Genomic DNA, 13,190 nt, shown 5'->3' with positions numbered 1-13,190 from the left:
ATCATGATTATTATTAATCAAAAAGCTAATGATATGGATAGTAAGATTTGGAAAAATAGATTTCATGTCAGGATGAGTCCATTTCAAGATGCTGACATTTAAAAAATAGTTCTTGGGGAGGGGAAAAATATAGTTTTCTAAATTTTTTTATTCAGATATAATTGACATCTAACATTGTATAAGTTTAAGATACACAACATTGATTTGATACACTTATATATTTCAATATGATTAGCATTAGCTAACACCTCCATCATGGCATGTAATTATTTTTTGTGATGACACATTTAAGGTCTAATCTCTCAGCAACTTTCAAGTATATAATAGAGTACTGTTAACTACAATCGCAATGTTGATTAGATCCCCAGAACTTATTAATTTTCTAACTGCAAGTTTGTACCCTTGACTGTCTTCCCAATTCCTCTACTTTGAGTTGGTAACCACCATTCTACTCGTTTTTACAAGTTCAGCTTTTTTAGATTCCACATATAAGTGGCATCATACAATGTGTCTTTCTTTGACTTATCTCACTTAATACAGTACTCTCAGGTTCCATCCATGTTGTCACAAATGGCAGGATTTCCTTCTTTCTCATGGCTGAATAATATTCCATTGTACTATACTTCATTCATCTATCAATGGACACTTAAGTAGTTTCCACATCTTGGCTATTGTGAATAATACAATAAACATGGGAGTGCAGATATCTTTTTGATACCCTGTTTTCATTTATTTCCTTCAGATATATATATATAGAAGTGGGATTGCTGGGCCATATGATAGTTCTAATTTTTAATTTTTTGAGAAACCTCATACTGTTTTCCATAGTGGCTGCACCAATTTACTTTCCCACCAACATTCATAAGGGTCCCTTTTCTCCACATCCTCCAACACTTATTTCTTGTCTTTTTGATACCAGTCTTTCTGATTGGTGTAATATTTCATTGTGGTATTGATTTGCATTTCCCTGATGATTTGTATCTCTTGGCCATCTGTATGTCTTCTCTAGAAAAATGTCTATTCACCTCCTCTGCCTGTGTTTTATTGTATTTTTTTTTTTTATTTAAGTAAGCTCCATACCCAGTGTGAAGCTGGAACTCATGACCCTGAGATCAAGAGTTGCATGCTCTACCGACTTGAGCCAGCCAGGCGCCCTGCCTGTGTTTTAATTGGATTGTTTTTGTTGTTATTAAGTTGTATGAATTCTTTATATATTCTGTCTTTTTATTTTTAAATTTAATTTTTTTAAAAAAGATTTTATTTATTTGACAGAGAGAGAGCACAAGCAGGGGGAGCAGCAGAGGGAGAAGCGGGCTCCCCACTAAGCAGGGAGCTCAATGTGGGGCTCCATCCCAGGACCCGAGGATCATGACCTCAGCCAAAGGCAGATGCTTAACCGACTGAGCCACTCAGGTCACCCCTTATTTTGTCTTTTTAAAAAAAATGTTGGGGCGCCTGGGTGGCTCAGCTGGTTAAGTATTTGTCTTCGGCTCAGGTCATGATCCCGGGGTCCTGGGATCCAGCCCTGAGTCAGGCTCCATGCTTAGTGGGGAGTCTGCTTCTCCCTCTCCCCCTGCCCCTGCTCACCCCACCGCTTGTTCTCTCTCTCTCTCAACTAAATAAATAAAATATTTATTAAAAAAAAATTTTTTTTAAGTAGGCTCCACACCCAGCACGGGGCCTAAACTCACAACCCTGAGATCAAGACCTGAGCTGAGCTAAGAGTCAGATACTAAACTGACTTGAGCCACCCAGGCATCCCGAGTTCTTTATATATTTTGGATATTAACCTCTTATCTGATAGTTTGCAGATATTTTCTCCCATTCTGTAGGTACAGAGTTGGGGGGTGAGGTGGGCAAGGAAAGAGATGAATACAGCAACTATCATAAAGGGATTTGGACTGAACAATGAGAGTAACAATGGGTATCAAAAGTGGAAGAAGGTGAAAAGAAAAAAAAAGTGGAAGAAGGTGAAAATAAGAAATATTGCGGATGGCAGTAGAAAGTAACAGAAAAATAATCTTTTTTGTTATTATTTTATTATTATTATTATTTTTTAAAGATTTTATTTATTTATTTGAGAGAGAGAGAGAGCACATAAGAGGGGGGAGGGTCAGAGGAAGAAGCAGACGCCCCGCTCAGCGGGGAGCCTGATGCGGGACTCGATCCTGGGACTCCAGGATCACGACCTGAGCCGAAGGCAGTCGCTTAACCAACTGAGCCACCCAGGTGCCCCAAAATAATCTTTTTTAAAGATATTTTTTATTTTGAGAGTGAGCGTGGGGTATGGGGTGGAGTGGGTGAGGGGCAGAGGAAGAGGGGGAGAAGCAGACTCCCTGCTGAGCGCAGAGGCCAACTTGGGGCTTGATCCCAGGACCCTGAAATCATGACCTGAGCTGAAATCAAGATTTGGACGCTCAACCAAGTCACCCAGGTGCCCCAAAATAATTTGTTTTTAACTGTAGTCAGAACAGATGAAAATATACTGAAGTTAGAGGGAATGGGGGCAATGAGGAGATAATACTGAAGAGGAAAGATCTGTATTTTAGAATGATTTGTGACTTTTTAACTAAAGACAGCAGGGACTAAAGGAAAAACTAAACAGGGTTAGATGAGTCTGAAAGATTAGGTAGATGACACAGATTCCATTACAAGGGCACAGTAAAGAGGTACAAAATGGCTTTAAATAATCAGGGAAATTCAGAAAAGGTCATTTTAAGGCAAAAGATTAAGTTCTACTTTACAGAGCAAGTACTAAATGTACAGTAGAAATTAGGCCATGATATTACATATGACGAAAATGTAAATAGGTTTAAATAAAGATAAATTTTATTTTATGAGAACAGTCTGAAGAGGTTTTTAAATGAAGTTAGGAATGCTGGTATACAACTTCCTCCTGAGGCTGATAATAGGGAAGACAGCATTATGTTATTCTGTATCATGTCCTTTGTTAGTGCTACCTAAGTGGGAATGTGATACTTGAGAGGATCGATATTCAGTCTGATTCAGCATGGCGTTTCTACGTTTCCGGTGTTCCTAATGCTTTTCAACCTGGATAGCTAGCAGAACTTTCAACCACCCTCTCTCACCTTGCTCATGAATGGCCTGGACTTCTAGATACTTCACGGGCTGGAGTCGTTCGTGGCTTCTTTTTTTTTTTAAAGATTTTATTTATTTATTTGAGAGAGAGAATGAGATAGAGAGAGCATGAGGGGGGGAGGGTCAGAGGGAGAAGCAGACTCCCCGCCGAGCAGGGAGCCCGACGCGGGACTCGATCCCGGGACTCCAGGACCATGACCTGAGCCGAAGGCAGTTGCTTAACCGACTGAGCCACCCAGGCGCCCCCGTTGGTGGCTTCTATGCTGCGGGTGTGCTCTGAATGTACTCCCATGCCACATGTCCTGGCCACGGCCTGGAAACAAGATATGGTCGGGTTTGTGAAAGACTCAATGAGTGAACCGGGGTTATTATCTTAGAAGGACGCCTTAGGGGACAATTCTCAGGGCAGAGAATAGAGAAAAATGGACACACAGTCTATTCCACCTTCAAGAAGTAAGAAACAAACTAGAAAGCATGAGAGAATGAGAAAGGCCGACACTAACACTTCTGGCCTGGCTGAGTGGAGCCGGAAGCTTTGTAACCTTGCTCCCATGGTTGTCCGGATGCTTCGCTCCCTCGCTAGATATTAACTCATTTAATCACACCTGCTGTCCTGTTTCATCAAGCGCTCCCTCCAACCCCTCCCCCCACCCCCCCAATCGCTGCCTCCTCTGGTCCTTGGCCGATCCTCTAATTTAGACCTGGAGCTCCTGGGCACGATGATCAGGATCTGCTCCTTGGTGCGGCATCAGCCACTGACCGCAAAGCTCCTAGAGCTGGTTCCGAGCCTCCCAGGGTCCAGGTGTCTCCCGGTAACAAACTGCCTGAAGTTAGGACTAGCATCTACCGCCTGGTTGCTGGAGTTCTTCCTGCACAGCGCACGTTCTCAGCTCCCAGCGTGGTCCTCCTGTCCCTTTGAGATGAACAGCCAAGGCTGCCTCCATTACGGGCTCTCACCGCCTGAATAAACCTACTTCACAGTTTCTGCTTCAAGGAGACGGTCTCGGGGTGAATTTTTTTGACTACTCCTAAGGCAAAACAAACCATTAACTTACAGAAATGCAGAAGGGTGCCCAACACTTCTGCTGAGGTTAAAGCTGACTAGTCATCTTGAAACTCTCTGAGGGGGCACCTGGGTGGCTGGGTCAGCCGTGCCTCACTCTTGGCTTCGGCTCAGGTCATGACCTCGGGGGGTGAGGGCTCAGCGCTGTGCCGAGTGCGCTGGAGACTCTCATGCCCTGCCCCGCCAGTGCCCCCAGTTAAATAAAATCTTAAACCAACAGCAGCAAAAAACCACCTCGCTGAGAGATTAATTCCAAGGGAAAACGACAATCCCGGTGAACTTCGTCACGTGCGATGGAAAGCACAAACTAGGCCGGTCAAAAGTCGTAACACGGAAAGATGGAAGCTTGACCACAAGTGGAAGGAAAGGAAAATACCACACCAAACACGCCGCTGTTCTGCGGCACAAGCAAACCCAGAGAAGACGTGGGCTCCTGGCCAGAAAACGGGCACCCCGAGCGCAGACGTTCCCCCACAAGAAGAGGCAGGTCTGAGGGTCCGTGGCGACCACACGCCCCATCCCTCCCGCGGGGCCCGCGCCGCCGCTGTCGGTCCGGGAGCCCAGGACTCGCACAGCCGGCGCCGAGGGGAGAGAACACAGCGAACCGGGCGCGCTCCGGGGCCCGTCAGGGGGGCCGCGGCCGTAGCCGCCGCCTTCATCTCGGAATTCTGTTCCTGAACCTCACGAGCAGCCCCCGGCAGGGGAGGAACGGGCGCTGCGGGGATCAGCCTCGGCCGCGACCGCGCCGCAGGCCCCGCAGCGCCCCTCGCCGCCGCCACACAGCCCGGCCGGAAGCTGCGTAGCCACCACGCGCGGAAGCCGGCCGCTTCCGGCCTCTCGGCAAGATGCTGTCGGTGGTAACCTCCGCGCGGCCTCGACGGGCGGCCACCCGGAGCACAGCGCCGCTTCCGGCCTCTCTGGGAGACGCTCCTCTCAGTGGTGGCCTCCGAGGGGCGGCGCTGCGGTTTTGAGTTGCGTGTGGTCTTTCACCTTCTGAAAGGCTAACGACGTGCGAACCCCGTCCCCCACTTTATTTTTTTATTTTATATATATATATATTTTTTTCCATGCAGAACGTGCCCTCCTCAATACCCACCACCAGGCTAACCCATCCCCCCACCCCCTGCCCTCTAGAACCCTGTTTGTTTTTCAGAGTCCATCGTCTCTCATGGTTCGTCTACCCCTCCGATTTCCCCACTTCATTCTTCCCCTCCTGCTACCTTCTTCTTCTTCTTCTTCTTTTTTTCTTAACATATATTACATTATTTGTTTCAGAGGTACAGATCTGAGATTCAACAGTCTTGCACAATTCACAGCACTTACCAGAGCACATACCCTCCCCAGTGTCTATCACCCAGTCACCCCATCCCACCCCCCCACCCCCCACTCCAGGAACCCTCAGTTTGTTTCCTGCAATTAAGAATTCCTCATATCAGTGAGGTCATATGATACATGTCTTTCTCTGTTTGACTTATTTCGCTCAGCATAATACCCTCCAGTTCCAACCACGTCGTTGCAAATGGCAAGATCTCATTCCTTTTGATGGCTGCATAATGTTCCATTGTATATATATATATATATATATATATATATATATATATATATATATATATATATATATATATACCACCTCTTCTTTATCCGTTCATCTGTCGATGGACATCTTGGCTCTTTCCACAGTTTGGCTATTGTGGACATTGCTGCTATAAACATCGGGGTGCACGTACCCTTTCGGATCCCTACTTTTGTATCTTTGGGGTAAATACCCAGTAGTGCAATTGCTGGATCATATGGTAGCTCTATTTTCAACTTTTTGAGGAACCTCCATACTGTTTTCCAGAGTGGCTGCCCCAGCTTGCATTCCCACCAACAGTGTAGGAGGGTTCCCCTTTCTCCGCATCCCTGCCAACATCTGTCACCGTCCCCCACTTTAAAGTGGTGGTGCACGAGTGCCGTGTGTTTTGCTGTTACGTCACGTGGTGATTCTGTCAGGGACACAAGGTTAAGGATTAGGCACGAGGCCGGGAACAGCACGTGTTTGAATCCTGGTTCCAGCATTTGCTGTTCAGGCATTCCAAGCAGGACACTCACAGCTCCGTTTTCTCAACCACAGAATGGAACACATAAACAGCGCTTGTAACAGTCACGACATAGGATGCATTAGCATAGTACGTGTGCAACAGGAAACTATGCATTCAATACCGCCCCACCCCCACCCACACATTGGGTTACTTCGATGCTATCAGGACATTTTTAGTTCAAGGATTGAAAAACAAATGCTAAGACATTTTTAAATAAAGCCTATTGGTAGAAGATTTTGTACGTTAGATTGTCGTAATTCTACACTGGGGGTTGTTTGCTAGTTTTCAGATAAAGACATTATATATACAATGGGATTTTAAGCCTTATATAGCTGCTTTTATTTTCACATTAGGGAAAACGTGCCTTATCAAACAGGAAAACAGTAGAGCAGGATTTGCCTTTATATCCTGAAATCACTGGTGGAGTTCCTACTTGTTGGATTCCTCTCTCCATTCTTCTCTTGGATACCAACCCTCTGAACACTGTCTTTTCTGGAAAGAAGAGCAGCCAGCAGTAATGAAACAGTTTCAGGACCTTTACCTTTAGTGCTAATTCCCTCAGCCCTCTTCCACAATTGTCAGTAGCCAGAGAACCCTGTTTCTGTCCTGAGAGCTCCCCAGAACTGCAGTCTTTGTCCACTCACCCCACGGAGGTGCCAAAACCCAGGCATATGTGGCAGTAAGATCGAAGTTATGTTACCGTCTGTCTCCTCCATATTCGAGGTTGAACTCAATGTGACTACCTTCCCTTACCTCTAACCCCAACTCCTGCCTAATTTACTTCTCCTCTCCTGTCTTGTTTCAATCTCTCTGGATTCTGGCCTCTTGCCTTGGATGCTCTCCTGGTTTACATCCTGGCATGACCTCTGGACATAGACTTTGGTCTACGTATCGGAATGCCACTGTGTGCAGGTCCTCTTGTTTGACATGAATTTCTAATTTAGTTTTGTTGTGCCTTCATTTTAAAGTAATGTTCTGAAAGCGCTGGTGTGTTTTGCTCAAACTATTCCACTTCAGGGCTTAGCCTACTTTCTCTTGAGGAGAATCATTAACTAGTGTTGATGATCAGCTTCTTTACTGAATCTTCTCCCCGCCACACTGTAATCATGGTTACTTCCCAAGACAGTCCTTTTCCCCTCTATCTCCACTGCCATAGACTATCCTCCAAATTCTGCTCTTCTGGCTTGACTTCAGCAGTCAATAGAAGAGAGGAAACTCCTGTCTCACAGAAAGCATCCCCTCTCCCCCATAGGTGAAGACCATAAGCAGAACAGTAAGCCAGAGAATGAGAGAAAAGAGACATTGGTCTTTCAGTCATTCATCTCACTCCATATTTTTTATTCAGTATTTTTCATGTTGCTATTTCTTTCGCATTTCCATAAAAATTTAAGTTCTTTACATTAACAGGTTTTCCCTCTTGTGAATTCTTTGGTGTTGACGAAGGTGTGAACTCTGACTGAAGGCTCTCCCACACTCACTGCATTCATAGGGTTTCTCTCCAGTGTGGATTCTCAGGTGTCGAATGAGGTGTGAGCTCACTCTGAAGGTTTTCCCACATTCACTACATTCATAGGGTTTCTCTCTGGTGTGAATTCTCTGATGCAGGATAAGATGTGAGTTCAGGCTGAATGCTCTCCCACATTCTTTGCATTCAAAGGGTCTTTCCCCAGTGTGAATTCTCTGGTGTCTAATAAGATCTGAGCTCCCCCCAAAGCCTTTCCCACATTCATTACATTCATAGGGCCTCTCTCCAGTGTGGATTCTCTGATGCCTGATAAGCTTTGAGCTGTGTCTGAAAGCTTTCCCACACTCATTACACTGGTGGGTTTTCTCCCCACTAAAAATTGCTGCATGTTTAATAAGATTTGGGCTCTTGAGAGATGTTCCATATTGGTGAATTTTTTCTCTGGCATAAATTCTTTGATGCTTAATAAAATCTGGATTCCATTTGAAACTTTGGTCATAGGTACTGTGTTTACAAGATTTCTGGTGTGTCAATTCACTTGAATTCAGGTTTAAGCTTCTCTCACAACCATCATGGCTAATGTCACCTGTCAGTGTATTTTTGTGGGTAAGGATTTTACTAAAACCTCCATCCTGAGCAGATGATGGTCTCTGAGACCCTCCTGATTCTTTTTCCCATTGCCTCTTTAACCTGCCTGCAGACTTACGGATGTCTTGAGGTTCAGCAGATCCTTCTGACATGAATCCTGAAATTCTTCTTGATAGAATCCTCTGTGATTCCATTTCTTCATAAATGTCCAACTTTGGCATGGATCCATTGTTTTCACTCTCATTACCTAAAAGAATGAAAATACAAACTGGTAAATATCTGTTTGCTGAGTTGGAAGAAAAAAAAATTTGAGATATACACAAGACAGTTACATATTGGTACTTCAATTGGCTACTCTAAAAATGTGGCCTTTGGAGGGAAAGGTGTGATGGACAAGGACACAAAAGAGAAAAATTGGTAAAAGCACGTAGAATGCCTGTGGAGGGGAAAACCTTCAACCATCTACCCACCCACCCATTTTTTCATCGTCCATGGCTAATCAAGTTCTATAAGCACTTTCTGCTAAATGTACCCTGAACACATCCCCTTCTTTACATTTCTGCTACCACTATCCTTGTCACTCTTCCTATCTAGGGGACTGTCACAGCCTCCCACTGTTTTGTTTTGTTTTTTTTTTTTAAGATTTTTATTTATTCATTTGAGAGAGAATGAGAGACAGAGAGCACGGGAGGGAAGGGAGGGAAGAGGGTCAGAGGAAGAAGCAGGCTCCCTGCCGAGCAGGAAGCCCGATGCGGGACTCGATCCTAGGACTCCAGGATCATGACCTGAGCCGAAGGCAGTCGCCCAACCAACTGAGCCACCCAGGTGCCCCGCCTCCCACTGTTTTGACTCTGAGCTGTTCTTCCTAGTCATCCTGAATACCCTCACCAGACTGTCCTTAACATCCTGTCCCTTCCTATACCCTACTCAGAAATCTTCCCTCTTTTCTTCCACAACACACCTGAACTCCTCCGCCTGGTTTCCAGAATCCATTTATGATTAAGTCCTCATAATTCCTGCCTTCTGGCTCACAAATTTATACTATACTTACGACTCTATATTGTGCTTCAATCAAGCACCCCCTTTGTCTTTTTGTTACTTTTTTTTAAAGGTTTTATTTATTTATTTGACAGAGAGAGACACAGCGAGAGAGGGAACACAAGCAGGGGGAGTGGGAGAGGGAGAAGCAGGCTTCCCGTGGAGCAGGGAGCCCGATGTGGGGCCCGATCCCAGGACCCTGGGGCTATGCCCCGAGCCGAAGGCAGACGCCCAATGACTGAGCCACCCAGGCACCCCAAGCACCCCCTCTTTGTTGCAGGGTTTCCTTTGTCTAGAATATGCTAAGGCAGGAAAGGTGGTTAGGCCATGCTGATCTTAGGCTGGGGGAAATGCATGATTTTGGATGGAGTGGATGGCAATGTCTCCAGAACAAACTGGAAAGCAGAATTTGGGTATTTTTTAAAAAACTGACTAATTTATTTATCTACTTATCTATTTATTTACTTATATATTTTTTAAAGATCATTATTATTTTTTTTTATAGATTATTTATTTATTTATTAGAGAGACAGAGAGGAGCAGAGGGAGAGGGAGAAAAAGACTCCCCGCTGAGCAAGGGAGCCTGACCTGGGGCTTGACCCCAGGGCCCTGAGATCATGACCTGAGCTGAAGGCAAATGCTTAACCAACTGAGCCACCCAGGTGCCCCCAAAACTGACTGTAATTATTCTTGAATTTATTTTTGAGATCATTCACACCTAAAGTAATATTGAGTCCACGAACTTTTTAAACAGGAGTTTTAGAACAGTGATGAGTATTCCATGGAGGTAGTCACCAGAAGTATGCTGACTTCCTATAAAAAATGAAAGCTTTGTAAGACCAAAAATACAGTAAGAGAGACAATAATGTGGATCTTGTTCTATGTATCTGTGAATTATATTCCACTTCCAAGTATATCATTATGTATCTGCTTGTCTGCTAAAATGTGTTGTTTCTCTTGATGTGTTTCTTCCTCTTTTTCTTTTGTTTTTTTACTTATTCCCTGACGTTTTCTCATGCATTTATTTTTCTTTCCTTTAATTTACTCATAAAAATATCCTGTGTTTTGGAAATATTCTGGATGAAGAACAAATGGGAAAATGTAAATATTCTGGTTAAGGAACCAAATTCTCTCTCTGTTTTTGTTTTAATTGGTCAATGACACATAGGGAAAAAGTTCTCTACTTTTCATGGGGTGATAAAGGAAAGGACCACCTATGGTAACAGAGGCTACTCTGAGAAGGGACATTCACAGTCCTATTCCTTCAGTGACATGAATTGCATGCAGTACTGCCCCTTACCACCGTCCAGCAGAAGGGGTGCTGAAGAACCATGAAGGGTCTTGGGGTCCACTGGCTGCAACTGGACACTAAGTGCTGGTCCAGGAGGTACCATCTTTCTCCTGAATATCTCTTGTCCATGTGCATGGACTGGAACCTGAGAAAAATAAAGTACATTTGGGCTTGTGAGAGAATCCCTGCTGGGTATTTGAACATCTTCCAAAAACAAAGAGAACCTCCTGTAGGAATACAAAATTGCAGAAGGATTAAGTCTGACTTAAATGTAGAATGTGGCACAGCACCAAATGTGGTAGAAAGGAGACAGAAAGGCACACTGACCTAACAGCCCCTGCAGGTCTCCCCGGGCGTTCAATCTCAGGCCCTTTCCTCCCACTGTGGGACTCCATCCATGTGGAGGTCTTAGATCTCCCATCCCTTGAGTACCTGGACTACTGCATCATCAGTGCCTCTCTCCAAATCTTCCAGTATGGTAACCACCTCCTCTCCACTCTCTGGGTCATGTTCCTGTACCCAGGCCTGCAGCTCCTCGGGCAGGATGGTCAGGAACTGCTCCAGCACCAGCAGCTCCAGGATCTGCTCCTTGGTGTGGGTCTCGGGCCGCAGCCACTGACGGCAGAGCTCCCGGAGCCGGCTCAGCGCCTCTCGAGGTCCAGGGGAATCCTGGTAGCAGAACTGCCTGAAAAGCTGCCGGCAGAGCTCCTGCCTGAGGGGATCGCTTCTCTGGAGGCAAGTGTCCTGCCTCCAGACAAAATCTTCCTCTTCTATCTTCACTATCAGAAGTCCTTCATTCTCCTGAAGGTTCTGAGCTGTAGCTTTCTTTGATTCTGTTGTCATTTTTGGATGAAATGTATTACCAGGAAACCCACTTCTGCTTTGTGAACGGTCTTATTTAGTTTCAAGGGCTCTTCTAAGGGATAAAAAATAACTATTACTGTCTATGAAGATGAAAGATCACATCACAGAAATAATCATTTTCCATTACACAGAAGTGTACTAGGCATTTACTATATGTAAAAGCACTGAAATACTTTGTGGAATACAACTATCACATAATTTCTACCTCAAAGCAGCTTAAAATTAAAATTTAAAAACAAAATACCTCTTTTTAAGATTCATTTACTTTAGAGAGAGCGAGAGAGAGGGCGCACGTGTGTGAGTTGGGGGGAGGGACAGAGGGAGAGGGAGAGAGAGAGAATCTCCAGCAGACTCCTAGCCCATCTCAGAGTCCAAGGCTGGGCTCAATCCCACGACCCTGAGATCATGACCTGAGCAGAAATCAAGAGATGGACTCTTAATCAACTGAGCCACCCAGGCACCCATAAAAACAAAATATCTTAAAGTAGAAACAATAAATATAAGATTTATAAATTTAAGGCAATGCTACATGTTAACATACCACATGCAATTAAATTATATGTAAGTCATAAAGACAACAAGGACCAGCATAAGAAAAACAATAAAGTGCTTCACAAAGTTGGAGGTGCAAAGTCTAGCAGGTTGCAATGGTCCGGGAAAACTTAATGAAAAAATTAACTTCTGAAGAATGGAAAGGATTTGATAGGATGTGGGAGAGAGAAAAATAGGAAATTACAAGCAAGGAAACAGCCTGAACCAGTTAATGGTAGGATCACAGAAGTGGGAAAGGAAAAAGTTCAGTAGGTTTGTATAAGGAAATCACAGAGGCAAAGGCCCTACCATAGAAAGCCTCAAATGCCAAGATCCTGAATTCAGAGTTTATCTCTTAGGCACTGGGGAGCCAAGGAAAGCTTCTGAGCAGAATGACCTGACAAATACCGTTTGTGGAGATTAACATGTTGTTCATTTCTAGGATGGACTGCAATATGAAAAGAGAAACATAGAAAGGCCATACTTATACAAGTGTGAGGAAAATGCAAGCTTGGAATGATAATTATTAATTCAAAATCTGGACCTAGGATTACTTATAAATCTCTTAAGTAATAAGGGTAACTTTTTTTCCTTTTCTTACAAGATTTTAAAAAAAGATTTTATTTATTTATTTGACAGAGAGAGCACAAGCAGGGGGAACAGTAGAGAGAGAGGGAGAAGCAGGCTCAACCCCAGGACCCTGGGATCATGACCTGAGCCGAAGGCAGATGCTTAACCATCTGAGCCACCCAGGCGCCCCTAAAAGATTTTAAGTAATCTCTACACCCAGTGTGGGGCTGGAACTCACAACCCTGAGATCAAGAATCACCTGTTCCACCAACTGAGCCAGCTGGGTGCCCCAGGGTAACTTTTCTTGAGAGCCAGAGGCTAACAGTTTCAATCAGTGTTAACTAGTTCCTTCCGCAAAGGTCTCAAACAGGTTTCCTGTTACCCCAACAGTTCCTTCTCTACCTCCCTAGTTTCGTGGCTCAGTCCACATCTTGGACATTAAGTCCTATCATCTCCCCAATAAAGTTAAATAAAATAAACCAGCACCATGACTTGCTTATCTGTCGACTGTGAGTCTCGTTATTAAATACCAGTTCCTTGAGTCTTAGCACATGGGAATGTCTGGTTTCTGCACTGAAAAACTGAATAACGGGAATTTAG

At 44.4% G+C, this 13,190-nt stretch overlaps 1 protein-coding gene across 1 annotated transcript; it reads right to left on the bottom strand.

The window, feature by feature from the left end:
- Positions 1 to 7,589: 7,589 nt before the first annotated feature.
- LOC110586863 (zinc finger protein 165-like) lies at positions 7,590 to 11,537 on the bottom strand. The gene is made up of 3 exons (XM_021697176.1): positions 11,058 to 11,537; positions 10,635 to 10,770; positions 7,590 to 8,543 (listed from the first exon to the last, which is right to left on the bottom strand). Exons 1-3 carry the CDS (start codon positions 11,466 to 11,468, stop codon positions 7,639 to 7,641), a joined length of 1,452 nt encoding a protein of 483 aa, XP_021552851.1. The 5' UTR covers positions 11,469 to 11,537; the 3' UTR covers positions 7,590 to 7,638.
- Between the last annotated feature and the right edge of the window lie 1,653 nt (positions 11,538 to 13,190).

Source organism: Neomonachus schauinslandi, chromosome 8, assembly GCF_002201575.2.
Source record: "Neomonachus schauinslandi chromosome 8, ASM220157v2, whole genome shotgun sequence".
Classification (NCBI taxonomy): Eukaryota; Metazoa; Chordata; class Mammalia; order Carnivora; family Phocidae; genus Neomonachus; species Neomonachus schauinslandi.
This window is presented reverse-complemented; position numbering and strand designations above follow the sequence as displayed.